The 21,089-nt window shown below is 43.3% G+C and overlaps 3 protein-coding genes across 5 annotated transcripts in view; 2 read left to right on the top strand and 1 right to left on the bottom strand.

The window, feature by feature from the left end:
• pdxkb (pyridoxal (pyridoxine, vitamin B6) kinase b) overlaps window positions 1-5,180 on the bottom strand; it is a 33,322-nt gene extending 28,142 nt beyond the window's left edge. Inside the window, exon 1 of one of the 2 annotated variants that reach the window (XR_010465429.1) lies at window positions 4,784-5,180. Coding sequence is in view for 1 of the 2 variants with exons in the window: in XM_029668061.2 (XP_029523921.1) it covers window positions 4,784-4,873 (90 nt within the window). In the remaining variant the exon portion in view is untranslated. The remainder of the gene's footprint in view (window positions 1-4,783) is intronic. The other variant, XM_029668061.2, reaches the window with a different exon arrangement.
• A 6,949-nt stretch (window positions 5,181-12,129) lies between these two features.
• On the top strand, window positions 12,130-19,325 carry LOC115134258 (transmembrane protease serine 3-like). 2 transcript variants are annotated; one of them, XM_065025863.1, is made up of 10 exons: window positions 12,130-12,282; window positions 12,532-12,805; window positions 13,031-13,150; window positions 13,729-13,845; window positions 14,068-14,191; window positions 15,783-15,911; window positions 17,297-17,343; window positions 17,449-17,614; window positions 17,779-17,951; window positions 19,112-19,325. In XM_065025863.1, exons 1-10 carry the CDS (start codon window positions 12,226-12,228, stop codon window positions 19,231-19,233), a joined length of 1,329 nt encoding a protein of 442 aa, XP_064881935.1. In that variant the 5' UTR covers window positions 12,130-12,225; the 3' UTR covers window positions 19,234-19,325. The 2 variants fall into 2 exon arrangements, with proteins under 2 accessions (XP_064881935.1, XP_064881931.1); XM_065025859.1 differs by having other exon boundaries at window positions 17,779-19,202.
• LOC135574371 (transmembrane protease serine 3-like) lies at window positions 19,242-21,041 on the top strand. The gene is made up of 3 exons (XM_065025877.1): window positions 19,242-19,467; window positions 19,789-19,941; window positions 20,311-21,041. Exons 1-3 carry the CDS (start codon window positions 19,342-19,344, stop codon window positions 20,332-20,334), a joined length of 303 nt encoding a protein of 100 aa, XP_064881949.1. The 5' UTR covers window positions 19,242-19,341; the 3' UTR covers window positions 20,335-21,041.
• The last annotated feature ends 48 nt before the right edge of the window (window positions 21,042-21,089 follow it).

Here is a 21,089-nt window from a genome sequence, read left to right as displayed (position 1 = left end):
TTTAACTTGAAATTAAACACAGCTAAGTCCACCTGATATGGTGGGAATAGTCCACAAAGCAAGAACAGCCCTACACGTTTCAAATTACCAGCCATTTTACTTATATTTCGACTAGCAGTTTCAGATACCTGCACAATAGGGTTCCTGGTAGTCTTCAACTAAAATGACAGAATGTACCTGGTGAAAAGCCTCATGTTGACATGGACTCCTGCACTGTATTGAGAAAAAATCCAAGGGGATTTTTTTTAACATGACTTGACCTTTCTATAAATAGAAGGCAATGGTTTTGACTTAGGGTACCCACACTAATAGATTTCACTTACATGACTTCACATGCAACAGATTGACATAACCATGCGCGTCCCGTCATTTTGAACCCCACATGTAGCCTCTAACCTGTTTCAGAGAAATGTCATCAAATATTTTAAGAGCTTTCATTGTCTGCTTATATGCCCCCTTTATTTATCCTACGGTTCTGACTTGGTGTCAGAAAGAAAAAAAGAGACCATGTTTGTATGTGGCTTTATTAACTCAATAATAATTTTTTACATTGTTTGCAAACTGATATGTGACACGTATTAATGCCAAAATAACATGCAACATGCCTGTTTGGCATTAATACGTGTCACATTTCAGTTTGCAAACAAAGTAATAAATAAATATGTCGTTAATAAAGCCACATACAAACATGGTCTCTTTTTTGCTTTCTTGAGTAAGGTAGCTCCAAAATGCCTAGCTCAGTGCTTTCTGTGGTGGTGGGGCAGCCAGCGGAATATATGGAGCGTAGGGGTTGGTAATGTTCTCTAGTTGCACCGTGATTGGCTCAGTGTCCAGTCACTAATGGGGACCCTACGTCACCGCAAAATCTAAAGGGAGAGCTTGAAATTTCACGCCCATTGGGTGCTGCTATAGATTTACAATAGAAGTGCCCATCCAAGAAGGCTCAACGTCATTGGCCACAAATAAAATTATGTCAAATCACGTTATACAGTACCAGTCAAAAGTCTGGACACACCTACTCATTTAAGGGGTTTTGTTCTATTGTAGAATAATAGTGAAGATATCAAAACTATGAAATAACACATATGGAATCATGTAGTAACCAAATCAAAATATATTTTATATTTGAGATTCTTCAAAGTAGCCACCCTTTGCCTTGATGACAGCTTTGCACACACTTTGCATTCTCTCAACTAGCTTCCAGGTAGTCACCTGGAATGCATTTAAATTAAAAGGTGTGCCTTGTTAAAGGTGTGCTTTTGTGGAATTTCTTTCCTTCTTAATGTGTTTGAGCCAATCAGTTGTGTTGTGACAAGGTAGGGGTGGTATAGAGAAGATAGCCCTATTTGGTAAAAGACCAAGTACATTATGGCAAGAACAGCTCAAATAAGCAAAGAGAAATGACAGTCCATCATTACTTTAAGACATGAAGGTCAGTCAATCCGGAACATTTCAAGAGGTTTCTTCAAGTGCAGTAGCAAAAATCATCAAGAGCTATGATGAAACTGGCTCCCATGAGGACCGCAACAGGAAAGGAATATCCAAATTCATTAGAGTTAAATGCACCTCAGATTGCAGCCCAAATAAATACTTCACAGTGTTCAAGTAACACACATCTCAACATTAACTGTTCAGAGGAGACCGCGTGAATCAGGCATTCATGGTCAAATTGCTACAAGGCAACCACTACTAAAGGACAGCAATAAGAAGAAGAGACTTGCTTGTGCCAAGAAACACAATCAATGAACATTATACCAGTGGAAATCTGTCTTTGGTCTGATGAGTCCAAATTTGAGATTTTTGGTTCCAACTGCCGTGTCTTTGTGAGAAGCAGAGTAGGTGAACGGATGATCTCCACACGTGTGGTTCCCACCATGAAGCATGGAGAAAGAGGTGTGATGGTGTGGAGGTGCATTGCTGGTGACACTGTCAGTGATTTATTTAGAATTCAAGGCACACTTAACCAGCATGGCTACCACAGCATTCTGCAGCGATACGCCATACCATCGGGTTTGCACTTAGTGGGACTATCACTTGTTTTTCAACAGGACAATGACCCAAAACACACCTCCAGGCTGTGTAAGGGCTATTTGACCAGGAAGGAGAGTGATGGAGTGCTGCATCAGATGACCTGACCTCCACAATCACCCAACCTCAACCCAATTGAGATGGTTTGGGATGAGTCAGACCACAGAGTGAAGGAAGAGCAGCCAACAAGTGCTCAGCATATGTGGGAACTTCTTCAAGACTGATGGAAAAGCATTCCAGGTGAAGCTGGTTGAGAGAATGTCAAGAGTGTGCAAAGCTGTGATCAAAGCAAAGGGTGGCTACTTTTGAAGAATCTAAAATATATTTATATTTGTTTAACACTTTTGGATTGCTACATGATTCCATATGTGTTATTTCATAGTTTTGATGTCTTCACTATTAATCTACAATGTAGAACATAGTCAAAATACCTTGAATGAGTAGGTGTGTCCAAACTTTTGACTGGTACTTCATCTACCGTAGTTTTGATTGGACTGATAATTTCAACCTTTCAAAATCTTAGCTAGCAAGCTAGACAAGCGGTCATCATCATGAATCAAGTGGACAATCTACTGGCAAATCCTTTTCAATCCTTGTCATATGAAGATAAATGATAGATAAAACGTATTTGTGCTCCTCGGCCATTGGACATAAACATTATACAACAAGTTGGAAATCGCAAATTCAACAATGAGTGGTTTGGAAGGAATCGTGGCTAACTGCAAGTGTTGCAAAGCCATCACTAGCCTACTATTCAGTGGAGCGGGTGTGTGGTCCAAATTTGGGTTTTAGGGTCTCTTTTCCTAGCTTAAAAGGATAAACACTCACATGCAACACCATGGGCCAGGTTGAATATATTGGCCATGCTGTCAGCCCAGCATGCCACGTTCAAAACAACTGGAAACTCGGAACAGGAAAATCTCAGACTTCAGTGAGTTCAAGACAACTGGGAACTCTGTAAAAAACAAGCTTCAACTGGGAAAATAGGTTTTGAACAGTCATCCAACCAAGTTGGGAACTCTGGCCTCTTTCTTTTCGACCAGAAGATCACTAACGTCATGAATCAGCCATGTTTGTTTTTTTTAGTTCCCAGTTGTCTTGAAAGCACCATAAATCCAGAGAATGGAAGACTTTGATGACAAAGTTTGATTACAAAATTTGCCCACAAGAAGGTCCGCTGCACCACACCTCGCTGTTCAAATGATTGCAGCACAACAACGTGAGTCCAAAAATGTATTGTATGCTGCTGAATAAATCATGTCATATGTCAGGGACATATGTATACTGTAGCTAAGCAAGTAATAATAAGTGTATGTTGTGTAGTAAGCTGTTAGTAGCCATTGTGCTTCACCCTAATAATTTTGTCCCTTTCCCCTCATAACTTAGCCTACTGTTCTGATTTGCTGATGCACATGTAGCCTTAAGCCTGTTTAAGAGAAATGTCATAATTGAATATTGTAAGAGCTTTCATTGTCTGCTTAAATGCCCCCTTTATTTATCCTACGGTTCTGACTTGGTGTACAGGGATAATACTGTAAGAATGGCCCATATTCTGAATTCTGTCGCTGTTCATTTCAAAAGTGCTGAACAAATAGTTATATTGAATATGTCCGTCGAGGCTCGCTCATTAATGTCTTAATCGAAATGACGGATTGCCTCTTTGCCGCTTGTCGCCCCCTTATGCCATAGTTTGTACATTTCAATTGTCAGTAAAATCCACATTCATTTAAGCAAGTCAGCCATATCAGCTATGTTTTTACAAAGGCAGTAAATGAGGCTAAATTAACTGTTTTGCTGCCAGACAAGGCTCCACTGATAGCCAGGTGTAGCAGTGGAAAAGAAAGCTCTGCTGTTGGGACAGCTTTGTGTAGGCCCTACCAGTTTGTGGGCCCCATTTGTCACCGTCATAGTGCAATTAATGTATTGTTTAGTTTTGTGTAGTGTAGTGGCTTTGCTGGCATGCATCCCAAAAAATGTGGGGAGTTTGCCCCACCAAGATGTACATTTTAAAATCGCCAGTGAATATAAACAGTTAGTGAATTGCTTTTGGCCTCAGGGTTTAATCAAGATAATTATATTACAAGCCCCTGTCTCCTCCTTAGTGACGTCAGTCAGAGGAATATATGCTAAATATGTCAGTTATCCATGCAGAATCTCTCTGCTGTCTTTCTTAACTGATAGAACAGCAGAAACAGAGGATTTCCTAGCTAATTGAGGACAGCAGAAACTGAGGATTCCCAGCTAATTGAAATGCCTTTACGGTCATCAACTATGACAGACCTGTACATTTGGATGACAATCAACTGTCCATGGAAATAATGACAACCATGGTACCCAAATCACAGCAGTGTCTAATGTGATGAATGTCATGATGGTATTGATTATGAGGAGGACGAGGGTGAACGGATGACACGCGGACCCTATTGATGAGATTGCATTGCTGCAAGAGTCAAATCCGAATGTTCTTCACGAATGTCACATACGTCCATTCTTCAGTGCTGTGCCTAATCTGACAGGCATGATCATGGAACGAATATTCTCGCCATAACAATATGTCTGATGATTGTTACATGTAAAATATACTATCATCTCTATTTCCTTTGAGTGTTCAGGGATTGTCAGCGCCAAAAGGGTATTTGCCATGTGACCTTTTGCTACCTGCAAGCGTGCACAATTGTCTCTACTCAATAAATAGAATGAAATACCGTTACATTAGCTCATCAAAACATTGAATCAGAATAGAATAGATTCCTACCTGTAACGGAAATGATGCCGATTTATTGCCAACATATCCCCTGACAACATGACTCTGAATTGACAATACTCTGCATTCCATTTCGTGCATAAAGTTATAATAAAACACGCTACACAATCCGCGCAAAACAAACGCAGGTTTTGTGTTCAGGGCTGCACGTAAAGCAGCGATCCCGAGTCCACAATCCAAGGTGTTTTCAGTGAGGATAAAATCAGAATCCAGCCACTAAACTGAAGGACATGGAACCCACACAGAAACGCTCATTGAAGAGACACATCGTTATTCTTCAGGCATTCGTGACGGGCACCTAAATCCACTGACATCACAAGCGCAATAATGGAACAGACGTGACAGCAATATTGTGAAATAGAAAAAAGCGTGTTGCTTCTATGCAAACCACCCGTAGTCCTTTACGATGTTATCTGTGGATTTCAAGGGCAGGTGTTGTGCGCACCCAGGAAGCAGTGGGCTAATTCGAATGAAATCAATACAAATGTTATAGGTAGAGCCCAACACTCATTTGTAGCCAGGGATTTTGTAACTATATAAGTATTAATGGGAGCAAAGAACCCTGTCTAACAGGACTGTAATGGGAGCAAGCAGAGCGAGGATACAAGGCATTTCTTTGGAGCAAGAGGCAGTGTGTGAATCGGGTTGGGGGGTCCTTCATTATGTTACACATTATGGTCAGTGCTATCTGGGATGCTTGGGACGTTCCTACACCATAGCCGCGAGAAGAAGTTGTGCTGAGGGTGCTGCAGCACCCCCTGAAACATCGGAATTCAAAATAATATATGAATACAAATATTTTATAAAGTAGTGCACTGGGCCTTTACTAGTCCTGTAAAGTTATATGCAAAGACCCAAAACATGCCCACATCAAATTAAATATTTTTCTTGATCAAATAAGATGGAAAACAACCACTTTTTGTGCAGTATTAATTTACCATACTTACAAACCACTTAATGTAAATCTATATTACTGTATTGTACATAGGCTGGTCATCTAGATTTGTACCTGTAGACTTTCCATCGCCATAAAGAAAAGCAATGCACAATACAGTAACTGAGTACATTGAAATATCAAGTGGTTTATGACCTGGCTCATTTGGTAAAGCATGGTGCTTACAATGCTAGGGTTGTGGATTCAATTCCCAAGGGGGACCAGAAAGAAAATGCATGCACTCACTGCTGTAAATTTGTCTGGATAAAAGCATCTCGTAAAATAAATGAATAGACCATTTCAGTTTTCACATAGGAATAAGTGTCACGGTCGTGATTAAAGACTTGCCCGAGGCGCAGAGTGCATAGAGTTCCACATGTTTATGAACCATGAAACTTCAACAACACACGCAACGAACAGTGAAAGTCATGGTGCACAATAACACTCACACAACCCAGGTGGGAACAATGGAGAACTTAAGTATGATCCCCAATTAGAGACAACGATAATCCGCTGCCTCTAATTGGGAACCATACCAAGCACACCAACATAGAAATAGGAAAACTAGAACACCCCCCCCCCCCCCTAGTCACGCCCTGACCTACAACACCATAGAGAACCAAGGGTGACACTAAGTTGAATTTGCAAGAAACTGGAAAATGTATATCAAGCAAGTATTATCAGATTAACTGTTTTGTACAGATAATTATGAGACTCAAGTTACAAATTCTGGTAAACACTCAAATACAAATACATTTAGTAAAATAAAAATCACAAAAGTAGTGCACGGGGCCTTTACTAGTCCTGTGTTAGCTGACAGATATAGACTTCTGTAGTGCAGGCCAATTGTTTTTGCAGCACGCCCACCTCCAAACTACTTACCGCAGCTATGCCCTACCCTAAACCCTAATCCCAACCTTAACCTTAACCAGAACCCTTACCATAACCATTGTACATTTAAACTTCAATGGGGGAGGGACGTCCCAAGAATTCTGTATAGTACAGATCTATACTTGATTGGCCAATTACATGGAAAGGCTTTTTGTGACGTCAGCCTACAAATACACAACACAATATATTACACGCAGCATGGAAAACTGGAAAGTTAGTACACAAGTCACACATTTAGGCTACATTTTCACATGTTCAAAGTCTCTGCGGCCTACTGTCTGACCGTGTACTGGGCCTGCATCATCCTATGTCCCACTGTTCAGCAGCCCGATGGCTGATGGTATGAAACTTGCCTTGCTCCTGTTCTTGCTGAACAGTTGGGGCCCTCATGGAGGGCAGCAGCTCAAAACATTGGGATTGTGTGTGGGGTCCTCTATGATGTGTGCTTGGCCTTGTCCCTTTTCGGTTTATCATAGAGGCCCTGACACCCCCTCCACTGCAGCCAGCAGAGCTTGGACCCCAGGTTATCTTTGTCGCGTTGTGAACATCCTCTATCAGAAATAGTAGGGGAGATGGGGAATGGTGCTAATGAATGGGCTCTCTGAATGGTCACGCCTACATAATGATGTGAACATAGACCAGAGTGATTCAATGGAAGATGTATGGATATGAATGTACAGTAGGATATTGAGAATGTGATACTGACTGGGAACAGGACAGTATAACCCCATCACTGGGAGGTAAATGGGACCTGTAGCAGCCTTTAGATAATTACACATACATACACACACGTAATAGAGGCCACTGAATCAAGCCAAGCCAGACTCGACTGATGCACTCTTTTCACAGTGTGATAGGATTTCATGTAGGCTAGTCTAGACACTGTCTGGCTGGAAAGTGATGATGCTAAAAAAGAAAAAATATTTCACAGTATTTCTTCTCAACTAGACTAGAAATAGTGGATCATTATCGAGCAGCAAATTATTCAGAGCACTAGCCCAATGTACAGAGAGGAAGGTCAATAAGTTGACCAAGTCAAGGCGAGGGTTCTTTCTAAATGTGTCACTCGCCATTCCTCGGATCTAAACTCCTCGCCGCCTCCTCGACCATATTGGAGGACAAGGTCCAAGGTCTCGCGAACATTTTCCAATTTGTTTTGAGAAGGAGGCAAGGTGAGAAGATGTGAACAGGTGTCACGCTGCTTGTTTAGCCGTACCTCTTTTTAAATTTCAAGCTAAGGAGCGAGCTTCACAAATCCCCATCTGCTACACACTCACCCCCCAAACGGACTCCACAGCGACCCCAACTATTGCGCTAACCAATCACCATTATAACAGACGTCATAATAATGGATGCATCTAAGCCGGATGGATGTGGTTATTTGAGGTATTCATTCTGACTGGGCGTGCAGTTCGGTTCTGATTGCTGAGTCATACAGTCTTTATCTGCACAGTCGTGACTGAGAGCTGAGAGCTGAGAGGAGGAGGAAGAGGAGGGGATTAAAAGGGGAGCCTAACTTTGGCTTCGTGATATTACTGTACCCAAAGCTGTGAAATTGAATCAACGCTACCAAACTACCCACCACTTCAGCTACAATTTAGCTTTTACCTAGCTTTTAGTTAGCTGTCTTCATGGGCGATTGGGTTACTCTGTATGAGCATGGTTCCCATAGTTTTACTGTAGCCTGGCTGTGTCACAGGCTATGTGGACAATTCTACGTCCAGGTCTCTTTCTCAATCCATCTTTCCTCGATTCCTCGCAGCCTCTCTCCTCGTCTCCTTCTTCAAAATTCATTGGAGGGAGGGATCGTGGACCTTCTTCATCAATGCAGTTGAGAAGGAAGCTTGGAGATAGGATGCGAATAATCACATTGGAAAGACACATTTAGATACTGTACATCCCATCGAGAACCCCTTTAGCTGTAGGGTTAAACAAAGAACAAGGTTCTGACATCTGCTGGTAAGATATTTCCACAACATCCTAGTCCTCATTTATGAATGCCCTCTCCTTATTCCTACACATGTATGGTGAGTCGTTGAAAGAGGAAGAACGTTCACAGACACATGGCCAGTGGCGACGCGTCATTCAGGGCAGATGGGGCAGAATAGGTTATTTTGGCATTAAAACGTGTCACATATCAGTTTGAAAACAATATTTTAAAACATGTATTGAGTTGATAAAGCCGTACACAAACATGGTCTCTTTTTTTGCTTGTTTGAGTTAGGCAGCTCCAAAATGTATTTGTTTCAGCCTAGCTCAGTGCTTTCTGTGATTAATTGGCTCATTCATCTCCCTCCTCTCCCCTGTAACTATTCCCCAAGTCGTTGCTGTAAATGAGAATGGGTTCTCAGTCAACTTACCTGGTAAAATAAAATAAAATGGAGAGGTAGCCAGCGGAAAATACAGAGCGTAGGGGTTGGTAATGTTCTCTAGTTGCGCTGTGATTGGCTCAGTGTTCTGACACTCATGGGGACACTACGTCACCGCAAAATCTACAGGGAGAGCAAGAAAGTTCAAGCCCCCTTGGGTGCTGCCATAGATTTACATTTGAAGTGCCCATCCAAGAAGGCTTAAGGTCATTGGCCACAGATAAAAAATGATTTCAAATCATGTTATATCTACCGTAGCTTTGATTGGACTGACCATGTCAACATCATACTTTCAAAATCTTAGCTAGCAAGCTAGACATGCAGTCATCATCAGGAATCACATCGACAATCTACTGGCAAATCCTTTTCAATCCTTGTCATATGAAGAGAAATTATACTGTAGATAAAATGTATCTGTGCTCATTGGCCATTGGACATAAACGTTACACAACAAGTTGGAAATCGCAAATTCAACAATGAGTGGTTTGGAAGGAATCAGTGACTAACTACGAGCGTTGCAAAGCAATCACTATTTTGCTTCCCCTGCTATTCAGTGGAGAGGGTATGTGGTCCATGTCTGGGTTTAAGGGCTTAAAACATCTGTCTGAAAGGGTCTGTTTTCCAAGCTGAAAATGATAAACATTCATGTAACACCATGGGCCAGAGAAGGTTGAATACATTGGCCATGCTGTCAATCCAGCATGACTTCTGCCTCATTCAAAACAATTAGAAACTCGGAACTGGGAAATCTCAGACTTCAGTGAGTTCAAGACATCTGGGAACTCTGAAAAAAAAACAAGATCTGACTGGGAAAATAGGTTTTGAACGGTCATCCAACTCGGGAACTCGGGCCTCTTTCTAGAGCTCCGACCTGAAGATCACTGATGTCATGATTTGACCAGTCGTCTTGAAAGCACCATAAATCCAGAGAATGACAGACTTTGATGATAAAGTTTCACGGCAAAATTTGCACACAAGAAGGACTGCCGTGCCTTCCTGTTCAAGTGAGCACAGCACAATGGTGAGTCCAAAAATGTATTGTATACTGCTTCATAAATGATGTAATATGCCAGGAGATACAGTGCATTCGGAAAGTATTGAGACCCCTTGACTTATTCCACATTTTGTTACGTTGCAGCCTAATTCTAAAATGTATTCAATATTTTTTTCCCTCATCAATCTACACACAATTCCCCATAATGACAATGCAAATGTTTGCACATTTATAAAAATTAAAAAAGATTTACATAAGTATTCAGACCCTTTACTCAGTACTTTGTTGAAGCACCTTTTGCATCGATTACAGAATCTTCTTGGGTATACCTGTATTTGGGGAGTTTCTCCCATTCTTCTCTGCAGATCCTCTCAAGCTTTGTAAGGTCGGATGGGAAGAGTCGCTGCACAGCATTTTTCAGGTCTCTCCAGAGATGTTCGATGGGGTTCAAGTTCGGGCTCTGGCTTGTCACTCAAGGACATTCAGCGACCTGTCCCGAAGCCACTCCTGCATTGTCTTGGCTGTGTGCTTTGCGTCGTTGTCCTCTTGGAAGGTCAACCCTCACCCAGACTGAGGTCCTGAGCGCTCTGGAGCAGGTTTTCATCAAGGATCTCTCTGTACTTTGTCTGTTTATCTTTCCCTCAATCCTGACTAGTCTCCCAGTACCTGCCGCTGAAAAACATCCCCACAGCATGATGCTGCCACCACCGTGCTTCACCGTAGGGATGGTGCCAGGTTTCCTCCAGAAGTGACACTTGGCAATCAGGCTAAAATAATTCATTCTTGGTTTCAACTCCAAGCGGGCTTGTCATGTGCCTTTTACTGGGGAGTCGCGGCAGAGGTGGTTGTCCTTCTGGAAGGTTCTCCCATCTCCACAGAAGAACTCTGGAGTTCTGTCATAGTGACCATCGGGTTCTTGGTCACCTCCCTAAAATGTCTAAAAACCTGTTTTCACTTTGTCATTATGGGATATTGTGTGTAGATTAATGATAATATACAGTGGGGCAAAAAAGTATTTAGTCAGCCACCAATTGTGCAATTTTCGTCATAGGTACACTTCAACTATGACAGACAAAATGAGAAAAAAAATCCAGAAAATCACATTGTAGGATTTTTAATGAATTTATTTGCAAATTATGGTGGAAAATAAGTTTGTTTAAGCAAGTCAGCCATACCAGCTTTGTTTTTTACAATGAGGCTGTAAATGAGGCTGAATGAACTGGTTCGCTGCCAGACAAGGCTCCACTGTAGCAGTGGTTAGAATTCACTCCATGGTGCTGAAAAGAAAGCTCTGCTGTTGGGACAGCTTTGTGTAGGCCCTAACAGTTTGGGGGCACCGTTTATCACCAGTATAGTGCAATTAATGTATTGTTTAGTGTTGTGTAGTGGCTTTGCTGGCATGTTGTTTTTTTTGTTGCGCCAGCAAGATTTATTTTCTAAAATCGCCACCGCATATGGCCATACACCCACACATGTAAAGACACCGAAGCACCACCCAAGGAAACAAGACACAGGAAGCAGAGGAAAAGGGTCAAACACTAAAGGGTTCTCCAATAATGGAACTCATCGTCCCTCCACTCCTTGGTGACACAGTACTGCTATTGGTGGCGTTAGATCACTAGAGGTTCTGCTCACTATACAATTACTAACGTATAGTATTTTATTTTAGTCATACACTTAGACTCAGATAAGTACGCATCGAAGATCATGCCTGTTGACAATAGAGAAACCTTCCTCCTATACAGTATGCACCAATGATCAGTCACGCACTGCACAATTCAAATGACTGAGCATTCCCCAGATGCATGGCCTCCTTACATCCATCTCTATTAGCCTGTACACCTGACTGACCACATCATATGGAACAGCCAGTAAGTAGGCTTATGACCTTTCACCTTACAACCACAGACCCACCACGCCCTCCCTAATTCCCCCAACACCTGTAGCAGCAATGTGACCTGAGTGTCTTCCCAGAATACTCCACTGTAACCTTACCCGCGAGGTCGAGGAGCTTTCAGACGTTACTTGATCCCCCCTTTATGTGGCACGGCACACTGGTGTAGCACCTGCTCAGGTGTCCCATTCTCTCCATCAGGGTGTGGCCAGAGGAGAGAGGGAGAGAGAGAGAGAGAGAGAGAGAGAGAGAGAGAGGTAGAGTCTGGTCTGTCTCCCATCGCTCCAACCAGCCTCCAGTGGTGGTCATCTTACTACCATGGGGCCAAGATGATTAGCTGGGTGAGGAGATATGGCCATGCCTGATAGTGACAAGACTGCTGCTGGTGGTTTAGCCGAAGAGAGGGAGGTGTGTAGCCAGACTGACCTCCCGAGGTCTGCGTGTTTTAACGTCAATGCTTTTCAGATGAACGAACAACTGACCATGAAGATTCATCCTCATCTCTTTTTCAATCTCTTTCTCATTTTCCCTTTTTCTCTCCCCCTCCCTCTCTCACGCCATCCATCTTCTCTCTCGCACGCCTTCCCTCTATTTCTCTCTGACTCCCTATTTGTCTCTCTCTCTCTCTCTTTTCTCTCTCATACACACTCCATACAGGTGTCTGGGGCAGAGGGCACGGACCCGTTCCGTATTGAGGTTGAGTCTGTGAGTCACGAGGACCTGCCAACCGTGGAGATCCCCACCACCTTCAATGTCAGCCCCCTCAGTGGCCAGACCAGCGGCTCCTTCTCTCAGGACCTCCAGGACCCCCATGTACCCACCGCTCCGTTCCAGGAGCCCCCTGCCCCCACCCCAAAGAGCCAGGGCCAGCTCACCCCAACCAGCTACCTCCCTTCCATGCGCTTCATCAAGGTCCGGCCCTTCATGCACGGTATGGAAATCCTCAGAGGACACAATGACTCTCCGTCTATGCGTCAAGAGTTTTTCGTGGTCTGGACACAGAATCAGGAAAACCCCCTTGCTCTGTCTATGAGTGCCTCGCATGTTGTATTGGGGCTAACCATGGCTCTTGATGGTTTGTGGCCTTACTAGTGCCAGTGTTGCCCTGTCCCCCATTGTTTAGATTTTCTCTCATGGTTCATTTCTGCTGGTTCAGATGACGGCTTGGTGGAGACTAAGACCCTATGCAGCCAGCTCCTGGCACACTGGCTGCTGCTGGTGATTGTTGCGTGTGGTCTACTGGCCCTGAGTCTAGCCCTAGGCATTGGGCTTGGAGGTAAGGGAACACAGTTTGTGGCCTTGTTATTACAAAGTCATTATCAAGCATATTATTACAGATAATCAGAAAGTCTGTCTATAGCAGTAATGTTGAACCACGTGTCGTTGGATTGAAATCAAGGACACATTTGCACTTGACACTATATGGCTGCATTATAAAGTGTTATCTATCTGTTACAACAGGCAATGTTGTGTGTTAGGATAGAGTGTCAAGTACTAGGATTAGGGTATACAGCGTCTGAGTGGCTCATAGTGTTATTGTAATAGTATCGTTGTTCTGTACTGTTTTATTGTGATTGTAAGAGGAGTCGTGTGTCATATGTGTAACAGGAGACAGGGTGCAGTAAGTTACTCTTGAGGCCTGAATGACACGACAAGTTGTGTGTGTAATCAGGGGGGGGGGGGGGGGTCAACATGTCATTACTTATCATTGTGACGTGCTTTTTTACATAGAATCATAGGATTTTACTACAACTTCTTTCCAATTCCACCACCGTGTGTAACAATGTGCGTGTGTGTGTAACAATGTGTGTGTGTGTCTGTGTGTACATGCGTGTGTCCTCCTTGTTTCCTAAGTGGGAGTCAGCTGCACGGGGAAGTTCCACTGTAGCACATCCACTTTGTGTTTTGCCAGATCTGCGCAGTGTGATGGAGTCAGCGACTGCGCAGATGGGGAGGACGAACTGCAATGTGGTGAGATGCACACTTCTCTCCCACACGCATGCACGACTAAAAACGCCCCCCACCCCCACCCCTGTAAACCTGATAAAGGGCTTGAAATTCCCTCGCACCATTCATCCACATTATTCACTGTGTAACCTCATCCCCAGGCTAGGTCAGATAGGCCAGACTTTTCACAGAGTAACCTGTACACACAATAATGTCTGTCTGTCTGTCTGTCTGTCTGTCCCTTAGTGCGTCTGAGTGGGAGGAGCTCTGTGCTGCAGATCAACTGTAGGGGTGTATGGGGGACTGTGTGCTCCACCAACTGGGATCACACACTGGGTTATTCTGCCTGCAAACAGCTGGGATACTCCAGGTACCCGGTTGGGAATTGAATGGAATTGAATTAGTTCTCTGTGACAGGGGTAAAAAGATAAGTGAAGGGTCAGAGGTTCACTGGGGCTGGCATGGTGGATGACTAGGGTGAGGGTGAGTGGAGCAATGTCAAGAGACGCACAGAGAATACAGATCATTCCACCATAGAAACCATTCTCCCACAGGGCCTGAGGAGATAGAGACTATTACATCGACATGACTCTGCAGTTTGTGATAAAACGCTCTCCCTCCTCGTTGTAATACACCCACATTTACCCAGCTTTCAGAGGGAGGGCTTTCTAATGGGTTTCTGTACCCAAAGGTCCCATTAACTGCATTGCTAATCCCATTAAAATCAGCCTGGCATTAAATGAAGTGAAAAATCACCAGCCCAAACAACCAGCGCTCTAAGTAGGTCAAGATTGTCAGTTATACCATTGGCAGTGTTACAACGGATCTGGCCACGTTCCCATTTTGGGGATCATTTTGGTAATGAAGCCCTTTATCTACTTCCCCAGACTCAGATGAACATGTGGATACAATTTTTAAGTCTGCGTGCAGTTTGAAGGAAGTTGCTAATTAGCACTAGCGCAATTGCTAACTATCATTAGCATAATGACTGAAAGTCTATGGGTATCTGCTAGCATAGTAGATACCTATAGACTTCCAGTCATTGTGCTAACGCCAGTTAACATTGGCTCACAAAACTACCTCTAACTTCCTTTAAACTGGACACAGAGACATAAAAACGGTATCCACAAGTTCATCTGATTCACGGGAAGTAGATAAACACTAAAGATGTAGTGCCAAAATCCCAAAGTATCCCTTTAAGACCTTCCTAGTTAATGTTAGGAGTATGTTTGGATTAATAATTAACTGCTTTTATAAAATACAAATAAAGTTGACTCAGCCTGTCACGTTCGTTGTAGCGATGAGACCAAGGCGCAGCATGATTTGCATACATCTTCTTTAATGAAGAAAGAACACTGAACGAACTATACAAAAACAACGTGACACTATATAAGATAAGTGCAGACACAGGCAACTAACACATAGACAATAACCCAAGAAATACCCAATGAATATGGCTGCCTAAATATGGTTCCCAATCAGAGACAACGATAAACAGCTGCCTCTAATTGAGAACCAATCTAGGCAACCATAGACATACATAACACCTAGACGAGTAAACACCCATAGACATACAAAACCCCTAGACTGGCACAAAAACACATATATCACCCATGTCACACCCTGACCTAATCAAAATAATAAAGAAAACAAAGAATACTAAGGTCAGGGCGTGACACAGGCACATGAAATCAAAGACACACATTCAAAATAACTGTGGATGAAACACAATAAAGTCAACAGACTTATTTCCGTTGTGGTCCAAGTATATTAGGATCCTGTGACCACTTTTATAAATGTATTGTAAATGAATGGATAGTGCTGTCAATGGATCTAGTCACAGAACGTCAGCATAATAGCATCCCAAACCCACCCATTGCCTTATAAGCGGCAAATGAAGATTCACACTATTTGCCCCAATAAACTGTAAATGTCTGTGTGGTTCCTTCTTGTTCGCTCAGCTACATCAGTTCCAGATCCCTGCCTCTCTCCTCTGTCGAGTCGGCCTTCCAGGCTAACCTGGTATCAGTCAACCTGAGTCATCCAGATCGCCAGCAGACTGTCAAGATCCATAACACCACCTTCCTCAGGTGAACCATTTGGCCATCCATTTCTGACAGAAAATACAACTGTGCTCGCTACCAGTCTGCCAGTCTTTCTGTTAAAGTTCTAATGTACAGCTGCCGCCGCAAGTTCTTCCTCTTCTGGCGTATGCCCTTACAACCAAAGATCTTTTCACAAGCACTATTGCGTTAAGTACACAAATTCTTGATTGTGCCATCAAGCTACGGTATGCCACCGCAAGGACTACATACTATGCTGATGTGAGGCTGTCAACAGGGCTGTGATGGTTGAATGTCTCCCCGTTCCTGTTATCAGAACTGAAGCCTTTTGAGCTACAGTGGCTTGCGAAAGTATTCACTCCTCTTGGCATCTTTCCTATTTTGTTGCATTACACACTGGAATTAAAATATATTTTTTGGGGGGGGGGTTGTATCATTTGATTTACACAACATGTCTACCACTTTGAAGATGCAAATATATTTTCTTGTGAAACAAACAAGAAATAAGACAAAAAAACAGAAAACTTGAGCGTGCATAACTATTCACCCCCCCCCAAAAGTCAATACCTTGTAGAACCACCTTTTGCAGCAATTACAGCTGCAAGTCTCTTGGGGTATGTCTCTATAAGCTTGGCACATCTAGCCTCTGGGATTTCTGCTCATCCTTCAAGGCAAAACTGCTCCAGCTCCTTCAAGTTGGATGGGTTCCGCTGGGGTACATCAATCTTTAAGTCATACCATAGATTCTCAATTGGATCGAGGTCTGGGCTTTGACGAGGCCATTCCAAGACATTTACATGTTTACCCTTAAACCACTCGAGGGTTGCTTTAGCAGTATGCTTAGGGTCATTGTCCTGCTGGAAGGTGAACCCCCGTCCCAGTCTCAAATCTCTGGAAGACTGAAACAGGTTTCCCTCAAGAATTTCTGTGTATTTGGAAAAACGGCAAGGGGGGTGAACACTTTTGCAAGGCACTGTAACTGTCTGGAGGTACCCCCAAAGTGGCGCATGATACAGTATTTGTCAATGCTTCACATTTGTCATGTGAAGCATTTCCCTCAGAAACGCATGTTGCTTGGCGGCAGTAACTAAAGCATGTTTCGTAAGCGTGTGTTGATTGTTTATGTTGCTCTGCTCTGCTTCATAAGTCTAGTTGTGATCTCATGTTTCACTTCAGTCCATATCATGTTTCTCAATTACATCAGGGCTTGACTGGGTTTGTACATGGTACACATCAAACTTTCGCATTGGTGTTATACAGAGAAGAACCTCATTTGAACCAGTTTACTGTATAATTTCATTTTCTGAAGTTATTTCCAGCATGTTATATACAATTGTTTCTCTGCTCAGGTCCACAGACTGTCTGTGTGTATGTTGGCAGTAAGTATAAGCCTTCATTCTCTGTTTTTCCAGTAAGACCCAGTGCAGCTCTGAGAGTGTGATCGTACTCAAGTGCATAGGTGAGTGAAAGAGTGACAGTGGAGTTAGGAAGTGTGTGTGTGCGTTGTGAGTGCATACTAGCAACATTATCATATCAATGGTTTTCCCCTGGCTGCCCCCTGCAGATTGTGGCTCCAGGCCCATGTTCAGGTCTCGTATTGTGGGAGGGAACGTCTCCAAACCAGGCCAGTTTCCCTGGCAGGCCAGCCTGCACTATCAGAACCGACACCTCTGTGGGGGCTCCATCATCACACCACGCTGGATAGTGACAGCAGCACACTGTGTCTACGGGTGAGTCTCTCTCACAAACACAGGTGCACATGTGCGCACACGCACGCACGCATGCAAGTACGTACACACACAAACATTTATACTGTACTGACCTTACATGAACACAGCATTATTTTTTAAAGTGATATGATATCTCATTGGTTGACTGTCCATCCCTTCTCAAGGTTTGCAACAAAAACCATGCTGTGGGCGGTGCAAGTGGGATTGACAGATCAGCCGATCAATGGGGTGCTGTCTCGCTCTTTGGAGAAGATTGTCTACCATGCCCGCTACCAACCAAAGGGCTTAAACTATGACATCGCTCTATTGAAGCTAACAGAGCCTCTTACCTTTAATGGTACCACGGTCTACAATGAGCCCCAAAAGTATTGGGACAGCGACATTTTGTTGTTGTTTTGGCTCTGTACTCCAGCACTGTGGATTTTAAATGACACAATGATTTTGAGGTTAAAGTGCAGGCTGTCGGGTTTCATTTGAGGGCATTTTCATCCATATCGGGTGAACCGTTAAAAAATGACAGCACTGTACATAATCTCCCCATTTTAAGGGACCAAAAGTATTGGGACAAATGAACTCATATGTGTATTAAAGTAGTAAAAAGTTAAGTGTTTGGTTCCATATTCATAGCACGCAATGACTACATCACACGTGTGACTCTACACATGTGTTGGATTCATTTACTGTTTGTATTTCAGATTATTTTGTGCCCAATAGAAATGAATGGTAAATAATGTATTGTGTCATTTTGCAGTGACTTTTATTGTAAATAAGAATATAATATGTCGGGTCGGCAGGGTAGCCTAGTGGTTAGAGCGTTGGACTAGTAACCGGAAGGTTGCAAGTTCAAACCCCCGAGCTGACAAGGTACAAATCTGTCGTTCTGCCCCTGAACAGGCAGTTAACCCACTGTTCCTAGGCTGTCATTGAAAATAAGAATTTGTTCTTAACTGACTTGCCTGGTTAAGTAAAAATAAACACTTATACGTTAATGTGGATGCTACCATGATTATGGATAAACCTTGAATAATGAGTGAAAAAGTCACAAATATAATTTTTTTCTAAACGGTTCAGCCGATATGGACGAAAATACCCTCATATTTAAACTGTCAGTCTGCACTTTAACCTCATAGTCATAGTATCATGGAGTACCAAGGCAAAAAAAAAAAAAAAATGTGTCCCAATTCTTCCTGTCTGTCTTGTCCTACTGAGTGATAGTGATATAGGGCTCTATTCAATCTTCAATCTGTATCGCGGAAGCATTAGAGATTGCGTGATAGAAATGTAAAAGTCATTTCTGATTATGCTGACATACAGTATGCAAGGTTTACTGTGACCACAGTCCCCCGCCAACGCATGAACATTTCCTTTACATTTAAATTGGGCTTCAGTGCTGAACTTCCGCGATACGGATTGAATAGAGCCCTTAGAGTAACTGCTCTTATTCACCTCAAATCTGAAGGAGCACATCAGGTTCATTGGCTAAGTCTTTTCCTCCAGGTCTGGTTGAGCCTATCTGCCTGCCGAACTATGGGGAGAGATTTGAGGAGGGGAAGATGTGCTGGATCTCTGGGTGGGGTGCCACAGTGGATGGAGGTGATGGGCTCAAATTCAACACCTGACTAGATGCGCAAGCATGCACCACATGCCCGCACATACTGTGATACACCTTTCCTGCCCTTCCTCTCTCTGTGTGTGTGTGTGTCTTTCCAGGGGAGACCAGTGTGTCCATGCACTCTGCCCAGGTCCCTGTGCTCTCCAGCAGGGACTGCAGTGGACCGGGAGTGTACCAGGGTGCCATCTCTCCTTGGATGGTCTGTGCAGGCTACCTAGAGGGGGGCAAAGACTCTTGCCAGGTATCTTTCAGAAGTGGACCTCAGAGTTCCATGCCCCATTTGTCTAAAGGACAAAGTGCAGACAAAAAGCACACAGCGAAGACAAACGGTTAAAAGCAGGGGGTGGCCGCTGTGTGTTTGCCATCACGAAACGGTGGTGATTCAGCAAGTAGAATCGCCAGGAAATGAACAGAAAATGTCAACCAATTTCCTGTTCAAAGGTGCAAGAACGGTCACCCGCTGCTTTTAACCGTTCCTTAGCACAGTGTGTTTTGTGTTATAACGTTCACCTATTTGGAGTCAAATGCACTGCTGCTAATCCTGGTGTGTTTGGCTCCTCAGGGGGATAGCGGAGGCCCTCTGGCCTGTGAGGAGTCATCAGTGTGGAAGCTGGCAGGGGCCACTAGCTGGGGCTATGGCTGTGCTGGGAGGAACAATCCTGCCATGTACACTCTCATCTCACACACTCTGACCTGGATCCACCAGCAGATGGAGGTGAATTCTGTTGGTACTGTATACTGGTGCACTGATGAACTCTGCTGGTGGCAGACAGTACTGCAATACTGTTAAGGCTGCTATGCAAAGAAGAGAGATACATGGTTTAAATGGACAGTCCACCCCAAAATCAAAGTCTGTCAGATGTTTTCAGACATAAACATTCATTTAGGCCTGGATTTACTAAGGGTTTCATCAGTTGCAGAATGAACCGTTCATTTAAGAGTGAAGCAGTCTTGAAGTCCGAGCCAGCCAGTGAAATCAATGGAAAACCTTTTGGTAGTTTATTCTTTAGGATGAGTCAGTTAAATCTGTTAGTCTATTTAACATCAAAATGACACACACTCATTCTGTGATATCTTTCCCCAGAAAGAAGAGGCACTGAGTCCTTGATCCCCAAAGGATACAGTGGCTCACATATTTAGAGGACATTACTCAGAGACACTAATTATTTGTTCTTAAGCACCACAATGAATGGACACCATCTGAGGCTGAGCTCTATTTTAAAGTCAGAGAAACAAGATGGAGGGGAATGGTGGACAATAAATGGAGGACTGGGGAGATGAACTAGGGCCAGGATTCAATACGGACTGCGGGGGAACCGCGTTGTAGCAAAGTTGACAGTAAAAGGTCAATTCCGATTGAGCCGGCATCTGCAGCGTTTACTTTGAATGCGATCTCCACGATCGTGGTAACGTCGCCTGTAAGTGGGGCATAGCCAAAAAGGGTGATCAGATTGAATCCTGGCCTAAGCTTGGTCTCATATTAGAAGGTCGGCATCTCCACCGTGAGCCCCTTCCCATCCCTACACACAAACCGTGTATGTAGACAATAGTTGTAACATAGGTGAATAGTTGTAACATGTACTGTGTATAGTACACTGTTATATACCGTTATATAGCAGATGTGTTTGTAGAGAAATATGGTACAGAGAACACAAGTAAAAACCTGTATAATTTTAAAAATGCCATAAAGATATGTATTTATTTTTACAAAAAAATAAGCTTTTTTTCTCCAATGATTCATTTTTGATGTTGCACTCATAAGGGTGTGAATTTCTTATCAATACATCCTAGTTCACCCTGTCGATATCCTCCCCTGAAATACTGCGTCTACACTCCGAAATAAAAAAACTAAGTTGAGGAGAA

The sequence above is a fragment of the Oncorhynchus nerka genome, linkage group LG2 (genome assembly GCF_034236695.1).
Source record: "Oncorhynchus nerka isolate Pitt River linkage group LG2, Oner_Uvic_2.0, whole genome shotgun sequence".
Taxonomy (NCBI): domain Eukaryota; kingdom Metazoa; phylum Chordata; class Actinopteri; order Salmoniformes; family Salmonidae; genus Oncorhynchus; species Oncorhynchus nerka.
This window is presented reverse-complemented; position numbering and strand designations above follow the sequence as displayed.